This window comes from Phyllostomus discolor, chromosome 4 (assembly GCF_004126475.2).
Source record: "Phyllostomus discolor isolate MPI-MPIP mPhyDis1 chromosome 4, mPhyDis1.pri.v3, whole genome shotgun sequence".
Taxonomy (NCBI): Eukaryota; Metazoa; Chordata; class Mammalia; order Chiroptera; family Phyllostomidae; genus Phyllostomus; species Phyllostomus discolor.
This window is the reverse complement of record NC_040906.2, coordinates 11675280-11700264: the sequence shown is the minus strand read 5'-3', so window position 1 is coordinate 11700264 and position 24985 is coordinate 11675280. Positions and strand designations below refer to the sequence as shown.

The 24985-nt window shown below is 45.8% G+C and overlaps 1 protein-coding gene and 1 non-coding gene across 2 annotated transcripts in view; one reads left to right on the top strand and one right to left on the bottom strand.

The window, feature by feature from the left end:
• The first annotated feature begins 1350 nt into the window (after positions 1-1350).
• MOGAT1 (monoacylglycerol O-acyltransferase 1) overlaps positions 1351-24985 on the top strand; it is a 29163-nt gene continuing 5528 nt past the window's right edge. Inside the window, exons 1-5 of the mRNA XM_028510619.2 lie at positions 1351-1795; positions 12208-12386; positions 13136-13340; positions 16938-17112; positions 17628-17827. Coding sequence (XP_028366420.1) covers positions 1702-1795; positions 12208-12386; positions 13136-13340; positions 16938-17112; positions 17628-17827 — 853 coding nt within the window. The 5' untranslated portion in view covers positions 1351-1701. The remainder of the gene's footprint in view (positions 1796-12207; positions 12387-13135; positions 13341-16937; positions 17113-17627; positions 17828-24985) is intronic.
• Positions 4032-4138, bottom strand: LOC114495794. Its single transcript, XR_003684468.1, has one exon. It is a non-coding gene; the product is annotated as a U6 spliceosomal RNA (small nuclear RNA).

Below are 24985 nucleotides of genomic sequence, written 5' to 3'. Positions count from 1 at the left end.
ATTTGACCATCCACTCACGTGTTCATTTTCTGCTTCTCCCACTAGACTGTGAGCCCCATGAGGACAGAGACCCTTCTTATTCACTGTTGTAGCCCATCCCCTCTCCCCATCTGGTGCCAACACATTGAAGCCTTTCCACAAACAGCCAAGGAATGAATGAATGCATGTGAATTCTTACAGACAGACAGACCAGGTCTGAATTCTCTTCTCCGTCATCAGCAGCGAAGACAATGCCTGATGCAAAGCAGGTATCAGTGTAAGAAATATCCAAGACTGTAGAGAATTTTTATATAAAAGCTTGAGTCAAACTGATGACATGTGCTCTCAAATGTTCCCAAGAATAAGTTTTACAGCTTATAATTTTTTTAGCGATTGATTTTAGAGAGAGAAAGGAAGGAGGAGAGAAAGAGAGAGAGAGAGCACGCACAACCCCTGCCAGGGCCCTAAGCAACTAAAATTAAGGAGGGAATGTAAGGAAGGTTATGTGGAGGTGGGAAAAAGCAAGGTGAGGGTTGAATTACAGGAAAACTGACAAGGTTATGTGTTCTCTTGAGGTCTAATACCCGTCTTAAGGGGTTACTTCTGGCATTCCTAAGGTGCGTTAGCCTTGGACCTGGTTTTTGCCTCATTTCACCCCAAACTCCTCCTTGTCCTCTACTGGTCTCTTTTGGATTTCAACCACTGGACCTTTGCACCCGTGCTTCCCTTTGCCTGGACTAGATTCATCATTATAGTTCAAGTCAAGGTCGCTTCTTCGGAGACCTCCCAGACTCTCTAGTCTATCTTGGAACCTTCTTCCAGTCATTCACAGCAGGGTTTCACGTTGCAGTTACACACCCAACTGTGTGGTTATTTTGCTAATGTTCGTCACCTCCCATGGCCCCCCTATAATTTGTACTCAGAGATCAGCATCAATGAATGGCTTGGTTACTGGTTGTATCCCCGGCGCCCAGAATGGCGCCTGGCACGTGGTGGGGACTCAATAAGTGTCTGTTGAATGAGTGAATAAGTAAAGGATTTCCAGGACTCGTGTTGGAATCTGAGGACACAAAAGGAAGGAGGCCAGGTCCCCGCCCCCACCCCCGCCCTCCACCTCCAGTTTGGTGGTGGTGTGGGGGACACAGACCAATGAACAGGTGAGTAGCCAGCTTCCAGAGAACCTCAGTCCCGCGTTTTCCTCCAGCTGGTAGGCGATTCCTTGAACTAACCCTTCCCCAGCCGCCGAGGATTCAGAGGAAGGGGTGGGTTTAAAGGCGGATGCTGAAGCCGAGCGCACGGTGATCGATCAGCTGAACAATAGTCAGATCTCGGTGGAGGTTCCAGGGCTTGCAGGAGCCCACGCTGCCGGGCTCCGGCGGGCAGCCAGCTGATCTTTCTCGGCGTCCCTTGTGCCCAAAGCGGAGCGCTGTCACCAGCGCCCCGGCGCGCCAGCCAATGCGCCCCAGGCGCGCCAGCTGCTCCGTGGCCCGGGCGCGCGTGATTGGTAGCCCCCAGCCTCGGCCCCGGCACACCCTCCCACTCAAGCCAAAGTCCAGCCACCGCCGGCTCAGGGGCCGCCGCCTCCTACTCTCCGCCCAGCGGGTACCCTGCGCCGGGCCCTGATCCGGCCGCGGCCGCGCACTTCCCGCAGGCTGTGCAGAGCCGCGAGCGAGCGAGGTTCCAGTTGACCACAGTCTGCGCTGTCTTCGCGGCGGCCGGGCCATGAAGGTCGAGTTTGCGCCGCTCAACATCCCGCTGGCGCGGCGGCTGCAAACCGCGGCGGTGTTTCAGTGGGTCCTGTCTTTCCTGCTGCTCGGTAAGAACCCCGCGAGCTCCCGGCGCGCCAGATCCAGGCAAAACGCCGCGGTGCAGAGGACTCCGTCTCCTCCCTCCCCGACAGTCCTAGTCCAAGGGCGTGCTGAGACCTTCCAGACCTCCTTCCCCTTAAGCCGGGGCGAACAGGTCAAAGAGGGCGTTTGGAGCTAACTCGGGACTGACCTCCTGTTTTCTTTCCCCCTCGTGAACCACTGTTTGCCAACTTTATTTTTCCCTGTGCTATTTTTTTTTTAACTGAGCTGCACCTTACCTACAATACAAGATTGTAGGTAACCTGTTGCAATAACAGGTTGTGAGTGTTACTGTCCAACAGGTCTTGGCAAATGTACTCACTCATTTGTGACCACGACCCGAGGGAGCTATAGTACATTGCATGTCAACTCTGCAAAACCGATAAGCCCATTTCTCGAACGGTTGATTCATAAATGCAAAAACAATGCTCAAACCTTTAACACCTGATTCCTTCCTCTCCCCGCCCTCAGGACAAATAGCCGTGTTAGCATTTCCGTGTTTAAGGCCTTCCAGATGCAAAGAAGACGGCTCCAAACATTGGGTTGGCTGGCCTCTGTCTGTCAACAATTCCACCCAGGAGTGTGCTTTGACCGATTGCCAGGTTAAGCCGGCATAGTAACCCACGGGAGCTAGTCACAGTGGCGTAGGGGGTGGAGGCGGAGTGGAGTTGGGACTTCGTTGTTCTGCCCTTGGGGACACAGGGGATGGCATGAGAGGAGAAGGAAATCGGTGGGTACTCACACTCTCCTGAAGACATCGTTTGTATGCTGTGAGGTCAGATCTTGGGTTGTACACTGTGGAGGCCGCAGCAACAACAGCGGCAGCAACAGAGAAGTCATTGCACAGGAGGGGCCCATACCTTTGAAATGGCTTTACGTTGTGATTGCCTGGGTCCGTGGTCCCAACCCAACCCTGGCTGCACATTAGCATTAGTGGAGGAGCTTCCAAAACATGGACACCCAGGCTCTGTCCCTAGAGTTTCTAGGTCTTTTGTTTCAGAATGGAGTGCATGCATCAAATATGGGGGTGTGCAAAAGAAGGTTTATAGTTGTAATACAAAGAAATATCACAATAATTAATACATAATAATACAAGAATACACTCTCACGTGTTCATACCTGTAAAGTTATTATGCACTGTGTATGTGTATGTACTTTATATTTATATGTTTAAAAAAGTAAAAAAATTCTAGCAATCTCTCTGAGTGACTCTATTGTACAGCTGGGGTTTACTGAGAGAGGAAATTCGGAACATTAACTCATGCCCTGGCCAGTGTGGCTCTGTTGGTTGACGCATCGCCCTGAGTAGACTGAAAGGTCATGGGTTCAATTCCTGGGCAGGGCACTTGCCTGGGTTGCAGGTTTGATCCCCAGTTAGGGCGTGTATGAGAAGGCAGCCAATTGATGTTTCTCTCTCACATCCTCTCTCTCAAAGCAATGGAAAAAAGTTGATTCACTAAGTCCTCACAGGCCAAACAGACAGGGTGGGAAGCATCACACTCCATTTTGCTCTGGGCCAAAGGATCGCTGAGATAATAACCAAAATGCTTATGGAGGGCTTAGCGTGTGCCAGCCCTCTTCTGGGCAACATATGGTACTAACTGGGTACTCTCACATCAGCCCTATGGTGTAAGGACCATGCATACCCGAGCTTGTTGCATGGTGCTTGTACAGACTAGGGAACTAAGGTGAAATTCAAGGTCACACAGCTAGTCAGAGGTAAAGGAGCTGGATGCATCCCAAGTGTTCTACCCAGAGTCTTTGCTTTAACCCCTGTGCTGCCTCTGTAGTGACTTGAACTTGGGGACTGACTTTCTGAACAATCAGCACATGTCTCATCCTTTTATGGCACTTGTCATTGCTTGTGTTTGTGTATGTCTGCGGTTACTTGAGAAATGTCTGTCCATTGCCATCCTGGTCTAACAGCTCAGTGAGGGAGCCCCGGGCACGTGCCTCGCCCTGGAAGGCATATGCAGTAAATGCTTGTCGAATGCCTGCCTCCACGAGGTCACCCAGGAGGCAAGCTATTTGACCCACAGCCCCGATTCTTAAGTAATCCTCTCAGCAACCCTGTGAGGTAGGGGCCACCCTGCGCTCCTTTGCAAATGACAGAGCTCAGAGGTGAAATGAGTCACTCAAGGTCACGTGGCTCAAAGTCCATGGAGAGCCACAGGGGTTAGAGGTGAGGACAATTTTTTTCCTTTTAAAAAAATGAAATTATTCACGAATTTGTGTGGCATCTTTGCACAGGGGCCATGCTAACCTTCTCGGGGTCTTTCCAGTGTCAGTGTACCTGCTGCCGAAGCGAGCACTGAGGACCAGTGGCTTGGACATGACCTACAATTCCTAATTTACATGGAACTACAGTGGCTCAACAGACAATTCATTGAAAGGCTTTTTTTTCCCATGCCCTTAACATGTATGTTCCTAGGAGCATATTATTTTGTATTATCATATATTTTGGAAATTTTATTATGCAAGATTTCAAAGATACAGAAAAGTAGAGAGAAGGGTGTAAACTCCCATATTCCCAATTACCCGGATTTATAATTATTTTAACAATTTGCCATATTATTTATTATTTTGCAAAACATACTCTTAAACAAATCGCATTTCCTAAATTATACCCAAAGTACACTTTTATTGGTGATTGATTGAACCAAGATCCAAACAAGACCCTTGGGTGGCACTAGTTTTCCTGTGTCTTTGTTGAGTGGTACTCTCTCATTTATTTTCCTGGCAGAGTACGGAGGAAGTCAGGCGAACTTTCTCACCTTTGAAATTTGTCTGATTGCTTTTTCGAAGTGGTGACCTACTCCCCAATTCTGTGAACTTTTTTTTTTGTTCTAAAATGGAAGTTAGAGTTAGGGCTCCATTCGGTTGAGGTGAAGCCTTTTTGGCATGGCATCTTCCTAGGCGCTGCGGCGTGTTTCCCGTTGCATGATGTCAGGATGCGCATAATGCCTCGTTGTCCCATTATCAGTGTCCAAGAGCGAGATCGGGTGGGACGCAATCTGCGGGGTGGTCGCTGACGTGCTGCACACAGAAGGGTTCCCCCTTCGCCTGGTGGGTTGAGTCTCTGTTAATGATTCTTGCCTGAGTTCACTGTTTTCATTGCACTGCAGAAATGGCAGTTTTCTTATTCCTTCTTTCATTCTTCATATATGAACCAGACGTCATGCAAGGAATTACCCCCCCCACCCCCCATTTTTAGGGCCAGCTGACTAACCTACAGTTCAGTTCTTAGAGGACAAGTAGGATGAAAGCTCACTTATTTCTTTCCACCTAACTATCCGTTTTAAAGTAAGAAGTTGTTGTAATAGCTACTTCTAATGCTGAAAAGAGAGGCTTCATTAACTATCAATATTAAGATCTCTAAATCAGAATCTTGGAATACATTTTTCTTTCCACCAGGAGAGAAAAATCTTTCTCATCAGGAAATGAGTCTGTAAGCCCTTGGGATTATTTAAAAAACAGCAAAATGTTTCAGTTAGTCATGAAATCAAACATTGTTTCCTTGAGATAAATGTTAAGTATGTGTCAGTTTTTTTTTTTAAGACTTTATTTTTTAGACAGAGGGGAAGGGACGGAGAAAGAGCGGGAGAGAAACATCAATTAATTGCCTCTTTCATTCTCCCAGCTGAGGACCTGGCCCAAACACAGGCCTGTACCCTGACCAGGAATCAAACCTGCAAACCTTTGATTCACAGGTTGGCGCCCAGACCACTAAACCACACCAGCCAGGTGTGTCATTCAGTCTTACAACCTTGTGTTAGTTTTAGGTGTGCAGCATAATGATTTGATATGCGTACATCCTGAAAAATGATCACCACAATAAATTCAGTCAGCATCCCTCACCACACATAGTTGCAAACTTCTCCCTTGCGATGAGCACTTTTTTTTTAAAGATTTTATTTATTTATTTTTAGAGAGGGAAGGGAGGGAGAAAGAGAGAGAGAGAGAAACATCAATGTGCGGTTGCTGGGGGTCATGGCCTGCAACCCAGGCATGTACCCTGACTGGGAATCGAACCTGCGACACTTTGGTTTGCAGCCCATGCTCAATCCACTGAGCTATGCCAGCCAGGGCGCGATGAGCACTTTTAAGGTTTACTTTTAGCAGCTTTCAGATATACAACACAGTATGGTTAACGCTAGTCACCTTGCTGCACATGACATCACCAAGAGTTATTTATCTCATAGCTGGACGTGTGTGCCTTTTGATGCCTTTACCCTACTGCCACCCCCACCCCATTCTGGCCTCTGCAAGCCCCAGTCAATTCTCTGTATCTGTGAGTATGATCCCATATGTAAATGAAGTCATTCAGTATTTGTCTTTCTCTCTGTGGCCTGTTTCATTGACGCAATGCCCTCAGGGTCTGTTCATGTCATCTCAAGTGGCAGGCTTTCCTTTTCCATGGTTGCTGAATAACATTCCTGTGTGTGTGTATGTGTGTGTGTGTGTGTGTGTGTGTGTGTGAGAGAGAGAGAGAGAGAGAGAGAGAGAGAGACATTTTCTTTATCCGCTCATCCGTCGATGGACATTCGGGTCGTTCCCGTCTCTTGGCTACTGTAAACAATGCAGTGAGCGCAGGGGCGGCAGATACCTTTTTGAGATGGTGACATTTCCTTTCCTTCAGACGAACCCCCAGACGTGCGATGGCTGGATCTCCTGTGACCCAGTCTTAATATTCAAGAAATGGGCGACGTTACTTGCTCACTTGCGTGCTGCCCGCCCGCTGACTGAAAAGCAGTCAATGGAAAACGAGAGCCTGCGTGTATGGGCCACCGTTTACCTACAGCCCCTGTGTCACAGGTGGTCGGGCCGATCATTTATTTTGAAATCCCGCTAACATCGATGGTGCAGTTGCCACGGGTCAGACGCTGCAGCAGAGGTGTCCAATCTACGCTCCGGGCGGCTGTGAATGTGGCCCAACACGAAATCGTACATTTACTTAAAACATTATGAGATTTGTGTGCGTGTGACTATGTGTTGCAGTGTATTTCATGTGTGGCCCAAGACAACCCTTCCTTCCCCAGCGTGGCGCAGAGGCTCCAAAAGGCTGGACCCCCTGTCAGCAGAGTGCGCTCCATTCGCATGCTCTGGGTCAGCGTGACCTCACTGATCGTGTGACTCCAGTTGAGTGCGCTGGAGGCAGAAAGAGTGGGGGCCGCAGAGGGGGATGGCTGCTTCCGGGCTGCCTGCCGACATGGAAGTGCCCACATGAGCACTGAAGGGCCCTCCGCCTCCCAGATGCTGTAGGCCTGGCCTCTCTCCTTGCCAAGTCTTTAGTCCATGGAGAGAAAAAAAGAAATGCACATTCCTGGTTTTGCTAGAATACTTCTTTTCTATAAAGCTAGGGGTACCTAGAGGCCACTGTGAAGCTGGAAGAGGGTCACTGGATCAGTCATTACCTCTCCTTGTCTGAGACTAGAAGTTAAGACTTGCCTGCAAATGTGGGTCCCTCTTAGCGGTTCCCACTCATGCTCAGCCAGGCAGCCGTGCTCGACCTGCTATGTGTTATCATCACTTATCTGTGTGATGCATAATTTCCCCCACCTTCTGATTTTACATGTTCTCAACCCTAGAGGAGTGTTGAAAGAATAGTTCACTAGAGAGTGTTTTATTTAAATTCACCAACTGTTAGCATTTTTCCACACTTGCTTTTCCTCTCTGTATGAGCGTGCGCGCACACACACGCACACACAAAGTTTGTTGTGGTTGTTGCTGTTGAGCCATTTGAAAACAAGAATCCAGTTGTAGACCCATTGCATTTCAGCCCTAAGTATCACAGGGTGTGTCTTTGAGAAGAAGGATTTTGGAGAGAATCACAATCCCGTTTCATTTTCAAGAAATTTATCAGTGATACAATAATCTTATTTGAGTCAGATTCAGATTTCCCTAAGTCTTAAGATTCTCCTTTAAAGTGAACAGTTTCTATATCTTTTATTTGTTCTTTAATCTTTTATAAATATATATATTTTAAAAGCAGTCTCAGTTATCTTGCAGACTGTCCCACAGTCTGGAGTTGCCTTATCATGCTCTGCTGAGTAGAGTCAGGTTAAAGATTTTGGGTGAGAAGCCCACAGAGGTGATGCGGTATATTTTCCATGAGATCATATCGGGTGGCATATCTCATTTTGTGACTGTATTGGTGATGCTAAATGTACCGACGATGTATGTGCTGCGGCTGCATCTTACTGGTTTCTGAATTTTGGTACTGTTAAAGGGGGCGGGGCCTGGCAGCACTAATCACAACAGCCGGAGGTGGAAACAGCCCAAAAGTGCATCCGCAGATGAATAGATACACGCTTTGTGATGTATCCATACATGGGAATGCTGTGCAGCCATAAAATAAATGAAGTTCTGGCACATGCGATCACGTGGATGAACCTCAAAAACTTCATGTCTACAACGGGGTACATAGATCATTCCATTTCAATGAGCTCTCTGAACAGGTAAATCCGTAGGAGCAGAACGCAGATGATTGGCTGCCAGGGCAGAGGGAATAAGGGGTCACTGCTCAGTGGGTACAAGGTTTTATCTCAGAATGATGGAAGCGTTCCAGAACTAGGTCAAGATGGTACTTGTACAACGTTATTAATATTCTAAGTGCTGCTAGATTGGCCTGTTTAAAAGGGTTAATTTATGTTAAGTGAATTTCACCTTGATAAAAAAAATAGTGGGAGGCAGGTGCCTCAACAGTGTAGAGAGAGTCCAGCCTGTGGGAGTGTAAGTGATAGGGGCTGGCCCGTGGTGTTTCATCCAGGAGGTACTAAGTCAAGGCTGCTGAAATTCAGGCCTTCAGCGCGGCTTGGTTTGAGGATCTAGACAATTTTAGCAGGCATCAACATCAGCTTTGAGAGCTGCACAATGTGTTGGGATAGTCTTTTCATATCTTCCTTGTGTCTCTCTGACCTCCAATGTAGAAGAATCATGTTACCTTGGATTGCTTAATGAGATAAAAATAGAAAGCAGAGGTGACCTCGTCACCTAGTTTTTGTAGGGTTTTCTGCCCTTGATTCAGTTTAGGACCGAGGGACTGAAAAAAGATGTTGTGCTGTGTATGATGAGAAATATAAAAGGGTGTATGCAATTTGTGGACTGGGAGTTTAAATGAGAACAACCCCTTTAGATAGTGAGGCGCTGATGTGTATCAGGTGACAAAGACATTTCTGCTTGGTGACCCAGTATTGGATGTAGTGCCCGGTGAGAGCACATCAAAAAGCAGGGAAGCTTCATGCAAATGTGCGTTTGTAGAGAAAATTTATTAGAACCCCAAATGTTCAAAGAGAAAGTAGTGGTTGGCTTAGCACTGATAAGTGTTATTAAAGCAATGAAAGTTATATTACCATATTTATAATACCAAACAGCTAATATGAGAACATCGTGAGTGATAAAATACAGAATAAAAAATACATGTGATCAACCATGTTAAAGAAATATAATCTGTTCCTGGAATAAAAAGATTACAAGGAATGTTTTTTATTTTTATTTTATTTAATTTATTGAGGTGATATTGGTTAACAAAATTACACGTTTCAAGTGTATAATTCTATAAACTTGGATACACTTATAATACATCATCTGCATATTGCATTGTGTGCTCACCAAAGCCCCTTCCATCGCCATATATTTGACCCCCTTTACCCTCTCAAGACCCATCCATGTTGCAAATGGGAATATTTCATCTTTTCCTATGGCTGAGCAGTATTCCATGTATATATGTCCCATATCATCTTTATGCAACCACCCATCAAAGATCACTTAGTTTGTTTCCATGTCCTGACACTGTGGATAATGCTGCAATGAACATAGGAGTGCGTACAAGGAAAATCTTAACAGTAATTTTCGCTGGGTGACTGGAATGTGGGTGACATTTTATCCCCTTCTACTTTTTGCATTCTCCCTGTATAATAGTAAAAAAAATATATGCATAACATTGGCTCCCATTGGCCAGGTGCTTGCTCCCTGCCGGGTACTGTCACGTCTCCATGTTCAGTCTCGCCACAGTCCTTGGAGAGAGGTTCTGTCATTCTCCTAGTTCACAGGTAAAGGAATTGAGGCTTAAGAAATAAAAGGACTTGCCTCAGGTCGGGCCTCTAGTCAGGGAAGGTTCCAGCATTAGAAGTACAATTCCAGATTCACGTCTTAACCATCATACATGCAAAGCACATGATGAATAGTAAGGAGATACAAACGTGTATTCAGGCAGAGGACATGCGTGGTTGGTTGGGTCAGTGGAACACTGACCTAGCAGCTAGGGGACTTGATTTCTGGATCTGCTCGACTCCATGGTTGAAATCAAATAAATTTGCTTTTGGCCTCAGTTTCTCCATCATTATAGTTAAAAAACAAGAAACAAAAACAAAACCCACAAACCCTGAATGTCTCATTCGCCTGAGTCTCTGTCCTCATAAACCTGCTTGTGCATATACAATAATTACTTGTAAGTTTATGATTTTGGGGCCATTACCTGGGGGCGATTTGGTTTTGTAAAACTGGTGCATCGGTTTCAGGATTACGCAGATCCAGGTACAAGTCCCTCAGACTCGTAGAGCGCCTGGCCTCAGTTTCCGCAGCTGCACGCGGGGACTGTGCTACCTTCCTTTAGGGCAGCGAGCAGGAGTAAATGGGGGTGGGGACCGGTCACTCCTCAGGAACTCTTCTCTCCCCTCACTGCTCTTAGCTCACAGGATGTGGCTCAGAGTACGGACTAATGACACCTACCTAAGGTTCTTATGCATTGTTTGCCTGTGTTTGTGAAATAAACAATTAACCAATGGTGACGAATTGTCAGCACTCCGATCTGGGGAGTGGGAAGTAGATGAAGCAAAATACAGGGTCTGGCAGAAGTACCGCTTGCAGGAGAGCGGCTGGTAGGGTGACCCGATGGGTGTGACAATTTATACTTTTAATATGAACACTTCACCTAACATGTCATTTGGTGCGCCTGAGTGTGCTAGTGTTATGTTGCAGAATGACATGCGTATGCTTTTGTAATAAAAGATTTTGTAATAAAAAAAAGGGCACAAGCTGGACCCTGTAGAATGTTCCTTGTAGGAATGAGGGCAAAGGACACCCGTTTGGCCTGGTTTCTGGTCTCGTGGAAACTGTTGGCGGTCCAAGCATGCAACAGAACAGCCCGCAGAGAGGTGCAGGGTGTGTGCCTCCTCACTGCATTCGTTTAACCTTTAACCCACACTCCTTGGACGGAGTTCAAGTCTCTGTTTGGCTTAAATCTATGTATTTCCCAAAGAAAACAATATATATATACACATACATGTTCTGGTTTGGGCAGAAAAAAATATCCGTGTCTATAAGACAATAATAGATCAAGGCGCTGTTCCTCTGGTACCATGGTGGATCGGGTCAGGACAGAGCTCCTTTTAACTAAGTCACAGGCAGTGGAGAGGACTTGGGGGCCTGAAGTCAGCCCTGGACTAGGGCTGCCGCCTGTCGGAGCAGAGAGGCAGCCAGTGGCTCTCCTTAAAGCAGCAGTAACAGCTGGCACCGACTGAGCACCTGCTATGTGCCAAGCTCTATGTCTTCATGCTCCCTCCCCCTCGTTGATATATTTCTCCTTTTATAAATATTTGAGTGTAATATGTAGCACAGACATAAAAAGGAAATCTCTAGCTTAGCGTAAGGTATTGCTTTAAGGCATATATTCTTCCCATTATCACCCAGGTCAAGTTTTGTCAGCTCTTGCTTCATTAGCTGCAGGAGCGGTTGGGTCTTGCTCTGTCATTGTGAAATGTTGCGAGTAGTGATTGATGAGCTAAGATGGAAAGAATCCCCCCTATACTCTTTCTGTCTCTGGCAGTCGAGTTCCTGAAAACGAAGTTTGTCACTAGCATGGACCCCTGTGTGAGCACGGGCATAACAGCCGCTCCTCGGTCAAGGTGAACACCTGTTGCAGGAGCCCCTCTGCATGCCCCCTGTCCGGCGCGATCCCCTGCTGACCCTGCCTCCCCCTCGCCCCCTGCGTATCTCATCAGGGAGTCGATGTCAACTTTGAATTTAGATAGATCAACCATGTGTACTCTATGTGGCTTGTGCAATCCTCTGAACCCATCATCTCTTCTGTAGCCAGGACATTAAGAGTGCTGTGGCTGCTTCGTTGATACCATGGAGGATACTATGAGGATTACATGGAAATATTTTGGTAGCATACACAGTACAATACTTGGTATATAGTAAACATCCAATCAGTGTCAAATAATACTAGGTCATTGCTGTGTTGATTTAGCACCCACTTGAACCGAGACTTAGTTTAACACCCTTCGTCTGTATTGAGTCCCCCTCCACGGGCCAATGACTGGGCAATAGTGGGCAGATGCCAGTGGACCCTGATCCCGGGGTCTTCCCTCTCTCACAGCGGAGGTGTGCATTGGAATCCTCGTGCTCCTGATCCTGTACAACTATTGGTTCCTCTACATCCCGTACCTGACATGGCTTTACTTCGACTGGCGTACCCCAGAGGAGGGGGGCAGGAGATCCGAGTGGGTCAGAAGCTGGACCGTTTGGAAGTACTTCAAAGACTATTTTCCGATCCATGTGAGTAGACTTCTTTTAAGTAGTATGATTTTGAGATGACTGAAACATTTTTATGACACATGTTTCAAACTTTTCCCCTTTTAGGGGAGAAAGCCTCCAAGTCAGCCCAAGTTACTGAATGGACTCTAAGCTAAATCGAAATTCAGAAGGCTATGGTGAGGGGCTCTGGGCTCAGGAAATAGATAAAAACTGGGGGGCCCTGGCCAGTGTGGCTCAGTTGGTTGGAGCATTATCCTTTAACTAAAAGGTTGTAGGTTCGAGTCCTGGTCAGGGCACACTCCTACGTTGTGGGGTTGATCCCCAGTCCAGGCACATATGACCCCTGGTCTGGGGTCACGCACGTGCGTGAGACGGGCAACTAATTGATGTTTCTCTCTCTCCCTTCCTCTCTGGTCCCTCTCCTCTCTCTAAACAATAAAGAAAAATGTCCTTGGGTGAAGATAAAAGTACATTGGGGGAACAGCTCTAACCCAGAGAACAAAAACAAGTCATATTCTTTATTTCCTCTTTTTTAAAGTCCTAATATATTTTACATATTATTTTCATTTTTTTCTTTTTTATGGAATTTATTGGGGTGACACGGGTTAATAAAATCAATAAAATCACATAGGTTTCATGTGTACAGTTCTATGATACATCACCTGTATATTGTGTTGATATGAGAGGCAATTGTGAGTCATTTTCTTTCTTCCTGGAAACTAAGCAGGGAACATTAAAACAAAAACCATCTTGATCTAAATGTGTTACAGCTCATCAAAACCACAGATTTGGATCCAAGTCACAACTACATATTTGGGTTTCACCCCCATGGAGTGCTCGTGGCCGGAGCCTTCGGAAATTTCTGCACCAACTATTCGGCTTTCAAGGAGCTGTTCCCCGGCTTCACTGCGTACCTGCACGTGCTCCCGATCTGGTTCCGGTGCCCGCTCTTCCGAGAGTATCTGATGAGCAGCGGTGAGTGAGGGCGCACGCTGGGTCTGCGGTGTTCCGGGAGGCGGGGCCTCGGGAATGGCCCCGCCCCAAACCCAGTGCGGGTAAAGGTCCGCAGCGTCTGCATCCCAACAGGGCACTTCCTGCGCTGGTTAGATGTTCCTGCCTCCGCGCCGCGCGCCCCAAAGTGCCAGCAACACACACATTGTCTTTTTTTTTTCCTGTTCCACCCAAGTATCGGCCTAGTGCCTGGAAGCTAGGGACAGTCAGCAGACGTGAATTTAACAAAAGGATAAATTGATGAGTGTATGGTATACAGATGCGGGAGAGAGAAGCCAACAAATGATAAATTGCACCTGCGGAAAGGTGTCTCGTATACTTTTATGAATGTTAGAGATGAGAGATGTCCCTCGGTGTACCTCGAAGTAATGGCAGTGTATATAACCTATCTTTTGCTTCCCTGCTGTAAACTGAACATGATCTGCCATCTTTGGTTTCCCTGATTACGTCTCGGTGGGGTCAGAAATCAGACTTGCTTGATTGCGCTTTGAACTAGTGGAAGACGCTTTGGTCAGTGAGGTTGCAGTTCTACCGGTGCTGGGGACACGCTCAGCGGAAATGCCGTAGAGATACTGTGTGAGCGTGGACAGAAGGCCTAGCTTCTGTCGCTAGCTCCCACCTCGCCTGAAGGGGCGCAGTTTGTTCGGTTTTCCAATTTGAGCAAGTTATCGACTAACCGTCAACTACAGTAACTTGGAAAGTGCTTTATGCGTATTATTGTCTTTGGGTTTCTTGGATAGAAAGAAAAGTGGGTAGTTTCTTTTTTGAAAAATTTCAATTTCAGAATCAATGAATGGCATGTTCAGAGATAACATGGTCTTCCAGGTTTTCACTACTTCTTGTTAATTGACCAAATCTCCGTTGTCATGAATAGCTGACAGGACATCACTGAACACCAAAGGACCAGGCTCTGTGGCTGGATTTTCAGGGGCTGTTTATGGACCTTCTCCGACACGGCCCTGGGCTCAGTCCAGTCGAGGCCGACACTGCATGTGGCCTCTAGGGGGTGCACTAAACCCTTCCTAACTACTCTAGAGGAAAAATATCCCTTCTTTTCCATGTTTTTGCAGATGTTGGGTTAGAGGTTTTTTTTCTTTTTTATTGAATTTATTGGAGTGACATTGGTTAATTAAATTACATAGGTTTCAGGTGTACAGTTCTGCAACACATCATCTGTATATTGTTGTGTGTGCACCACCCGAGTCAAGTCTCCGCCCATCATCACTTGCCCCCCATCCTCTGTTCTGCCTCTTCTCACCCCTGTCCCTTTGGTAACCTCCGTACGATTGTCTGTGTCTATGAGGTTTTATTTTTTGCTAATCCCTTTACTTTCCGCCCAGCCCTGCACCCCTACCCTCCGACAGCTGTTGGTCCGTTCTCTCTCTATGAGTCTGTTTCTATTTTGTTGGTGTCCCCTCCCGACAGCATGGATGGGTCCGGAGAGCATCCTGCCGAGGGAAACAGGTCGGTCAGAGAAAGACAAGTACCATCTGATTTCACGCATATGTGGAATCTGAGGGACAAAATAACAAAGCAATAAGGGTTTTACACAAGAAAATTAAAGGGAAACTTTAATTAAAGGGAAATTAAAGGGAAACTTCCCTTTGTGAGGGAAACTCAAAAAAGTACAGAAATCTATTTACAGATACTCGTGTCGTTTTCAAAGTGCAGCCGCAGGTGAGTTCGAGTGGCGTGACTGAGAGCAGGTGTGGCGAATCTGCGGCACGGGAGACGCAGGCGCACCCTTGCCTCTGCATGTCAGATGCCAGTAATCAACCTGGGGCGGGGGGCGCTCTCCTTCTTGTGCCACCGCCGCCGCCACTGCTGTTTGCTAGAGCTAGCGTGTGAGTTGAGGCCTGCCTGCCACCACTGCGTTACGACACCATGAGATCTTGTCCTGTGCTGTGATGTGACGTCAAGCGTTCTCAAAGCGAAATAAATACACATTTACACAATGGAATCCTACTCAGCTGTTAAAAAAAAAAAAAAGGAAGGAAATCTTATCTTCTGTAACAGCATGGATAGACCTGGAGAGTATCACCTTAAGTGAAATAAGTCAGCCAGAGAAAGACAAATACCATATGATTTCATTTACATGTGGAATCTAATAAACAAAATAAACTAACAAATAGAGACTTATAGATACAGAGAACAGACCGACAGCTGTCAGCGGGGAGGGGAGTGGAGTCTGCATTAGAAAAGGTGGAGGGATTAAGTAAAACACACACACACACACACACACACACACACCAGTATGGTGATTACCAGGGGGAATGAGAGTTGGGGGTGGGTAGGGCAGGGTAAAGGGGGGATAAATGGTGATGGAAGGAGACTTGACATGGGGTGGTGAGCTGCACACCTGAAACCTATATAATTTTATTAACCAATGTCACCCCAATAAATTCAATACTTTTTTAAAAGAAAAAAAGTAAAAATATCAAGATATATAGCCAGTAGAGGTTCTGTCTACTCTGTGTCTAAGCTTAGAGAACTCCCAGTGCCTCCCAAAAACCTGCTTCCCAGGACAGGCCCTGGTCCCAGGCTGCCCATCCACTGTGCGCCTGCCTCAGCAAGTGCAGCCGGGGTGTGAACGACAGACAGACAGACTTGTGCGCCAGACCTCCTCTAGCAAAGAACCAGCAGGGTTTGAGAGATGCTGTGTTGTCAGGTGTCTGACGTGCTCTCACTCAAGAGATTTCTGTGGCTCTAAGTGCGTCAGTCCCGCTGCAAACCCGTCCTCCCGGCTCAGGCTGGTGGGGGTGTGCCCGGCAGGGGTCAGCCAGAGTGCGCTGTGTTTCAAGGCTCACACCCCCTCCATCTGCCCCTTCTGGCCAGCCAGCGGGCAGGGAGTGCAGATCAGATTACAACAGTTTTGGCTGTCCTTCGAGGGCTCTAAAGCCCTGGTAGTGAGCCATGGGAACCTGTGAGGGCCTTTGAGCAAAAGAGGGACCTGACTGTCGTTTGCATGTTTGAAAGGTCATCCAGACAGGAGATGTGCCTGGAGACTGTGGTGACGGGAGGGGCCTAAGGCGGTGATCAGGGACAGGTGCTGCGGGCTCAGCGGGCACAGTGATGGTGGCCGTGGAAATGCAGAAGATTAATAGGAAAAAGGGTCGAGAGGTTGAACAAGACTAAGTGGCTGATTGGCTCCATGAAGGCAGCACGTGGTGATCTTGTCCCCATGTCCTCAGCATCTGGCAGGGTGTCTTCCCTGCGGCAGGCGCTCAGTGGAGGATTTTGAGTGAAAGATGGGCCAACGTGGTGGCTAAGAACAGGGGAATGCCCATGGGACTCGGTTTCTGACTTGAGCGACAGGACCGATGATGGTTCCATTCACCTCGATAGGAAATGTTGGACAAGGAACAGCTTCGACAAAGGATTTGGTCCATGGGGTTTGGAAGCTTAGAGTTTGAGGAGGTTGTTGAGCCATCGAGGTAGACAGAGTCTAAGCAGCATAGAAAATGTTGTTAGGTGTTCTCTGATGCCATAAAATATTGTGATGAAAGTGTTTTCATGTTTAACGAAGGATGATTAGTTACTCCTTTTGTTTTATTCACTAAGGGCCAGTCTCCGTTTCCAAGAAAAGTTTGTGCCACGTGCTGAGCAAGGAGGGAGGTGGACACATTTCAGTCATTGTCCTCGGGGGCGCAGAGGAGTCGTTAGACGCTCATCCTGGGAAATTCACCCTGTTCATCCGCCAGCGGAAAGGCTTTGTGAAAATGGCTCTGACCCACGGGTAAGTGGCTCTTCATTTCGACACTGTTGAGTGAGCACAAAGGAGTCAAGTAATTTTGGCAGCCCTCCTCCCGTCGACCTTCCCATAAAAGCGGATGTGGATGCTCATGGCGCGTGGGATTGACCTTCCCACATCTCACCGCCATGGCACCCGGTAACTAAACACTTTATAAGCAAAGTACATAAAGAAACGCAAGATTTCCACCAAATAAACAAAAGAACCATGGCCCAAACTATAGAAGGAAGATTTTTCTGGAACCCTGATTTTCTATAGAGTAAAGTCCACCAACTACTACACTGCTCATGTACCACCCCCCCAACCTCCCACCCAAGAAATTCAAGTGTAAGTCAGTGTCAACGTGTGGAACATGAAGTTAGCAGTCTAGGAAAGGGGCACCAAAGAACTGTTAGAAGCCTGTCGCAAAGTCAGTTGGACAGAAGAACATCTTTCAATCTGCTTCATTTAAATTTCTTATTCTCCCCTCCTCCCCCCACCTTTTTTTTTTGTGTTTGTAGTGCCTATTTGGTCCCGGTGTTTTCCTTTGGTGAAAATGAACTATTTAAACAAGTTAGCAACCCCGAAGGCTCGCTGCTGCGAACTGTGCAGGATAAACTACAGAAGATCATGGGGTTCGCGTTGCCGCTGTTCCACGCCAGAGGGATTTTCCAGTACAACTTTGGGCTCGTGCCCTACAGGAAACCCATTCACACCGTTGGTACGTACGTCAGAGACGGAAGGCTTGTTAAAATGAATAGAAATGTTACCTTCCTTTGAGCAGCATTTATTCTTCTTGACTGAGGTGCTAATGCAAGCGAAGTGGCTTCGAGTAAGATCTTTCTAAAATAACAATTCTACAGATGTTGTTTGAGTTTCATTTTTGGTGTGCCTGTTGTTTACAAAATGACTGTATTTTCCATTTGAATAGGAATTGATGACTTCTAAGATTCCTGCTCTGGAACTACAGGTCGAATCTAATTTTGGAAGTAAAGTTTCTAATCCTCTAGGAAAACCTGTCTCTCTGTAGCAGATTCTTAGAGGAAGTTCTGTCAGAGCCTGTTTGTATATGCAGATTTCTGGATAAAAGGTGTCTTCAGCATGTTCAGTTCACATTGGCATCAGTTTCTATCTCAAAAGCATTTTTTTTGCAGTTTAGATATATTTATGCATATCTGAATATAGACTGACTTTATTTTTATAAGTTGCATGTTTAGGGAAACGGAGGTGGGGGAGGAGGGTGACAGCCTGTTGATAAAAAGACTGAGGAGGAAAGTAATTAGGTCTCCGGTGGAACAGGAACTGGAGAGTTGAAAATTAGAAATTGCTGAATCAGGTGTTCATAGCAGAGTTAACCAAAATTGTATACTTCCTAGGAAAGTAGAAGTAATAGTTTCACCACGGATGGCCCATTAAATGAAACTAAATGTTCTCTTTTTAGGTCTGTTTCATCAGAAGGGGTTTGTACGACTGTTAGTTTGTGAGAGCTTTGAGTCTCACATGTGGTCATGTGACATTTTAAATGCTATATTTAACTCAGATGGAAGGTTAGAAGACGTTGATTAGTTAGTGCAATAGAAATACTGAGGTAAGAGTAAGTCTTTAATTGTGTTTTTTAGGACAAGCTGGTTTCATTTTTTGGCATATTTTTAATTAGTCATTTTGATATTTTATGTGATATTTATATTTTATATTTTTACTATAGTTGGCATTTTGGGGGATTTAAAAAATTTTAAGACATGCTTTTAGGATCTAAACGTTTAATTAAGTATAACACATATGTACCCCGAAATAAGTTGTGAATGTTCAAAGCAAGTATATGTTTTCAGGTTAAACGATTATAGTTCTCACCTGGCTGGGTTAAATATTTATCTATCTACCTATCTATCTATTTATTTATTTTCATTTTATTGAGTTTGCTGGGGTCACATTGCTTAATAAAATTATATGAGTTTCGGGTGTACATGTGTACAGCACACCATCTGTGCACTGTGCTGTGTGTTCACCACCCAAGTCGAGTCCCCGTCCGTCCCCATCCATCCCCCTAGGGACATTTCTGTTTAAGTGGTTTGTCATGTAGACGGCCTGGTTACATCCTACTGACAAGTAGTTCATTGGTCAGCAGTCGAATGGACGTGGCCAGATTCAAATTCACCGTAAAGAGGAGTCATTTTTTTGCTCCCTCGTCTTGGGGTAGTGTGTTTCCCTGTGACTGTGTCCCGTCCCAGCTGTGCGTACGTGGCAGGAATTCCACAGAAATGGTGGCGTGTCCTCCTCCACACCTCACGTCAGGAGGCGCTTGATGGTGCTTGGTCTTGTTGCTGGTGATGGTAACTTTGGTCCCTTAGGGGTTTGCCAGGTTTTTCACTATCAAGATACATTTGTGCATTTGTCTGTGTAAATCTTTATGTATTTACGTATATGTGTTATGTGTTATATGTAGAAATAGAAAGATTTTTTTCTTCATTGAGATGTTATCTGGGGGTAGTGTTACTTAGAGACTGTGGACTTACCCTTCTTTTTTTAATCTTCGCCTGAGGATATGTTCACAGATTTTTAGAGAGGGAGGAAGGGAGAGAAAGAGCCAGTGGGGAGAGAGACAGGGAGAGAGAGAGAAAGGGGAAGAGTGAGAGAGATGAGAGCAACATCAATGTGAGGGAGAAACATTGATTGATTGCCTACCATATGTGCGCCAACCAGGGGTTGAACCCAACACTTAGGTATGCACCCTGACTGGGGATTGAACCCACAACCTTTTGGTGTACAGGATGATGCTCCAACCAACTGAGCCACCTGTCCAGGGCCTGCCCTGTTTTTTATTAAACTTCACTCACTTGTTTTCACTCTCCTTTGGTAATTCTGACCTGACTCAATTATTATAGTTGTGGCTGCCAACTGGTGATTTTCTAACTACAACATCCCTTTGTATTAGTTAGTTGTCATTTACCGTAAAGTCCCAGTGTTAGATCATTTTGCAGTATGGCTACCCAGACAGGCTCACCTGCTGTGTTTGCATGTGGCACAGAAAGGGGTCCAGTCCCATCTTCGCTAGCCTGGAAATGTCTGCTGTCCTCCTGTTAACCCTTCAGCCTGTCTTCTGATTATAGGTGTGACAGAAGTGTTTACTGCATTTGGACTCTTATGGCAACATTGAAAAAATACAAGCAATGCCATTAAGACATTGGTTTTTCCTGTGGCTGGTGTGGTTCAGTGGATGGAGGGCTGGCCTGCAAACCTAGGGGTTGCTAGTTCGATTCCCAGTCAGGGCACATGCCTGGGTTGCAGACCAGGTCCCCAGTTGGGGATATGTGAGAGGCAACCAATCGATGTCTCTCTGCCCTCCCCTCTCTCTAAAAGATAAATAAAATCTAAAAAATAATCAACCAGTAAATGGAAAAATAAGTGGAACAACTAATTGATGTGTCTCTCTTCCTTCCAATTTCTCTCTCTCTAAAAAAAAAGGCATTGGTTCTTGCCATCTGCAGGCCCACCGTGGCGGCTGCAGCCGATGCTCAGCCACCATCGCCACTCACAGTTGATACCGCGCCCGGGAAGGTGTCCTGAGGAAGTGCTGTGGGTTTGCGGTCTGACTCGGAGTGACTTAGAACGTTCCCCTTATCTCCTCTGAGCCTCAGCCTTTCCACCTCTAAAGGGGAGACGGTTATAATTGCCTGTTGCCTGTCTCCTCAACGAGTCCCTCGGGAGTAGATGAGCTGATCTGAGGGGGTTGGGGGGGGGGGACCCTGTGGCCGCCAGGTGCCAGGTGAGTGTGTGCAGGTGCGTTTACAGAGCAGAAGGTAGATTCCTGACCAGATTGTTGACAGCTGTCAAATATGTTTCAATGTCCTTGCGTAAGCAAGGATCCTGGCCAAAAGGTTCATCTGAATCCGGACAATGAGGATGCATTCAGGCAAGTCCGGATTGTAGGACATGGTACAAAACAACTGATCTTAACTCTCCCAAAAATGCCGATGTTGCCAAAGACCGGAAGGAGAGAGTGAGAACAGCTGTCGTGGATTGGGGGGAAAAGAGATACAGGGTACAACTGAGACAGTTGATCAAGTTTGAATGTGGGTTAAGTACAAAATAATATGGGGCAGAGGTTCAGTTCCTTGGGTGTGGTAATGGTCTTGTTATGCGGGACGGTGTCTTTGTTCTTGTATGCTGAAGTACGTAGGGATGATTAGCATGACTGAATCACTGTTGTCTGCAACTTTCAGATGGTTCTACAAAAAAAATAATAATACACATGTAAATACATATGAAGGGGGGCCCTAAAACAGGATTTATTAAAAAATTATGTATTCTTATATGTTTAAACTTCAGTCACCTTCGAAGTACTCTCTGTGTGATGCAATACACCTATCAAGACTTTTTTCCACTGCTCGGAGTAGTTTTTGAATGCATCCGTTTTGATGCCTTCTAGTGCTTCTGCTGTTTTTTTGTTTTACCTCTTCCATTTTGGCAAAACATTTCCCTTGGAGGGCTTCTGCAGACCACTCACCATGATGTGAGCAGGTGGGCTTGTAAATCACCATCATGAAACAGGCAAATGCGTTGAGTCTTCAAAAATTCAGTGAAGCCAAACGCAGCCTCTCAATAATGCCAGCTGGCACACTGATACAGATGGGGTCCTAGAACTCTCACCTATTGGGGGAAACCTGTGCTACAAGGGGCCCACCCTTCAGAAGATTATTCCAGGTTTTATTAGTTCCCCCTTGTAATGAGATTCATATACATGTGTTTGCAAAAGTTTTGAAATTGGTGACTGTAGTGGAAGGGTATATAAGTGATTATTGCATCATTTTTTCTATAGGTTTGACACATTTTTAAATAAAAAGAGATAGAGAAGGGATGTACTTTATTTGAATAACATTGCTTTGAAACCACATGAGGAAAAATGTAGTCTATTATGTTTCAAGTCATTATTATATCCTGATAGGAAAAAAAAATCATGCTAAAGGATTCTCTGAAATAGAAAGAAAGGAAGAGGAAGCTTTCATTGAAATTTTAATTGAAGAGATTAAAGTACGTAATGTTGACAGGATCAGTATAGTGCCCAGGATAACATGTAAGGTGCTCAGTAAATGTTCTTGAGTGTGTGGTGTGTAATGTGTGTATGTACACACATGCACACACACCACACACACTCACACGGGGCATCTGTTGATGCCTAGGTTTCGTCTGGCACCCACGTTGGGACCCTCCACCCACTCTGTCACGCAGAGACACAAGCTTGTGGGTGTCACAAGCTCTCTGCCTGTTCTTTCTCGCGTGTATGGCGTTGTAGCTTCTGGAGAAAGCAATTCCTGTGTAAGGCCTTTAGAGAGAGAAACGCTGTGGAGTTTTCATAATTACAGAAAAGCAGGACAAAGATTTCTTTTTGTCAGAGATCTACGCTTTGCCTCAGTGAGAAGGAAATAACGTCCATGTCCAAATGGTCCTCCAGCTGCACATACAGCGGCTCACAAAGTCGCTAGTTCTTTGCCCTCGATAAATGCAGCCCAGCACCTTAGACAGCAGAGCGAGGTGGCCGTGGGAAGCGGTAATGCATAACGAACCTCCAGTTGTCACATGGACTTGGAAAAGGGGACATGCGACCTGCCAGCTCCGAAAAGCACCAAAACATAAACAGAAGCTCAGATTCCTGACTCGGCCACAAGTAGATGTTGGGTGGATTTTCCAGGGCGGGGAGTTCTCTTGCCCAGAGCAGTCTGGGGCAGCTGTTTTCCCCTTGGTATTGTAAAAAGAGAGTTATGCGGCAGGTTGCCACTAACTTTGTTTTAGGTTGAAAGTGTTTTTTTCTTCTCCTTAGTGGTAAACATCTTCTCGTGGAGAGGAGAGCTCTGGTCTCTTAGGGCTCAGGAGACCCTTCTCGGATTTGCTAATTTTTGTTTGTTCCCTCCGGCTTGATCCCTAAGAAGTAATGGAGAAAGGTTTCTTACTCTCGAATCCAAGTTCAGGTCAGTTTTGTAATGAGGGGCAGGAATACTGGGTATACATCACCATTTCCTCTGCTTAGTGTGTGTAGGTTAGCAACTGCCACCACCTCAGCTTCTGTCCGTGTAAATGAGAGAAGGCAAGTATGGCGCCACCTCACGCTTTGCAGGGAAAGGTCTCATGATGGTAAATACAATAGGCATCTTTGAGCTCTCTGGAAGAACTATCTGAAGTATAAAGATGTGCATTGAAGGGAATCGAAGTTGACTGTAAGATAACTCGTAGGAAATGAGAGACAACCTCAGAACTCACGTTCTGATGACAAAGTGAGCTGGGAACACCACGCCTCATCTTCTTAGACAGCCGTGTCTCTTTACAGGTCCCTCACTCTCACCCCGAACAGTTAGTTGCACTTGACCTCCGTCCTTGGGATCATTTCACTAAGAAAACAGAAGCTTTCCTATAAAATCAGGAGTTTGCTAGCACATTGACATGTAGATGTCTCTTCCCCCCTCCCCTCAAACAGCAAAGGTCAGAGCTGAAAGGGAGCCTCAGAATCTTCCTAACTGTACTTTGTATCCTGCACACGTGGGAATGCAGGCGAGGGAGGGCATTGCTCCTTAGCTCCACGTGCCTGCTGGTGAGCCGGCACCAGACGCCGTCCGGCCCCGTGGCTCCTCGTGGCCCCCTGGCCCCAGCTGGTGACTCCCCGTGTGAGTCACCAGCTCCCACTTCCACCCAGCACCTTAGCCTCGGCGTGCATTTCCAACCACAACAGACAGAGACGGTTATGTTTCTGCTGCTTTATTTTTTCAGCTGTATAACTACCAAATTCTTTTTTTAAAAACTTACTTATTGAATGTAGTAGGGTGACATTGGTTGATAAAATAATGCAGGTTTCAGGTGTCTATCAAATCTCCTTCCATCACCATTCATCCCCTTTTACCTTCTTCTGTCTCCCCCCACCTCCCTTGTGTTTCTAGTTCTTCATGTTGAAGGACAAAGGACCCATGCCTACTCTATAGAAATGTGACCTCCAGGCTATAAAGAAAACTGTACACAAGCTTCTTGAGGCTATAAATGGTTAAAAAGTTAGCAATTTGCTAAAATGTTGCAGTAAGGGTCTATATATATACAAATATACCTCCTTGGTTCTCCCTTAAGTAACCACCTGCTGTTGCTGACAGGGATTTGAGCTGGGATGTAGCACAGGTGACTCAGGACAGGCAAAGGAAACCTCCTTCCCTATCAGTTCTATTCTGTTCCCTACAGCCCCCCTTGACCTCATGCCCAGGCTAATGAATGAAAGGTAATAAGCAGTTTGCCACCCAGCTGGTCATTGAGCATCCTGTACGTTTTAAACTCAGCATTAGTAGCAGCACTAGAGCAGCAGGGGGCGCAGTGAGCAGCAGAAAGGACCCAGAAGAGCTAAAGCCCTGTGTACCTTCCTGTCTGAATTCTCTCAAATCTGAGACAAGTGAGATTAAAGTTATTTATTACACAAATGCATTTGAAAATGCATGTAGAGGTTACCAGTTTTTAAAAAATGAATTAGTTCATCTTTAATTACATAGGTGAAACACATATGTATTCTCATTGTAGAAATTTACAATACAGGTAAAGTGAAAATTGCTTCATCTCTCCTTCCTTGCTTGAGGTAATAGTTATTAGTCTCTCTTTCCATACTTTTTAAATACACAAAAAGCTTATCATGCATCTAGAAATATAATTTTTTCATAAATGAGAACATATGACTTTTTTACCTCTTTCCCACTTAATACATTTTAGACATCTCTGTGTGTATTACATATATATTATTTCATTTTTAAAAATTGAAGTACGATTACATTTCTATTAGTTTCAGGTGTACAGTGTATTGACTTGGTATTTGCTATATTGCAAAACGAGCACAATAAATCTAGTTAACTTCCTCATTATA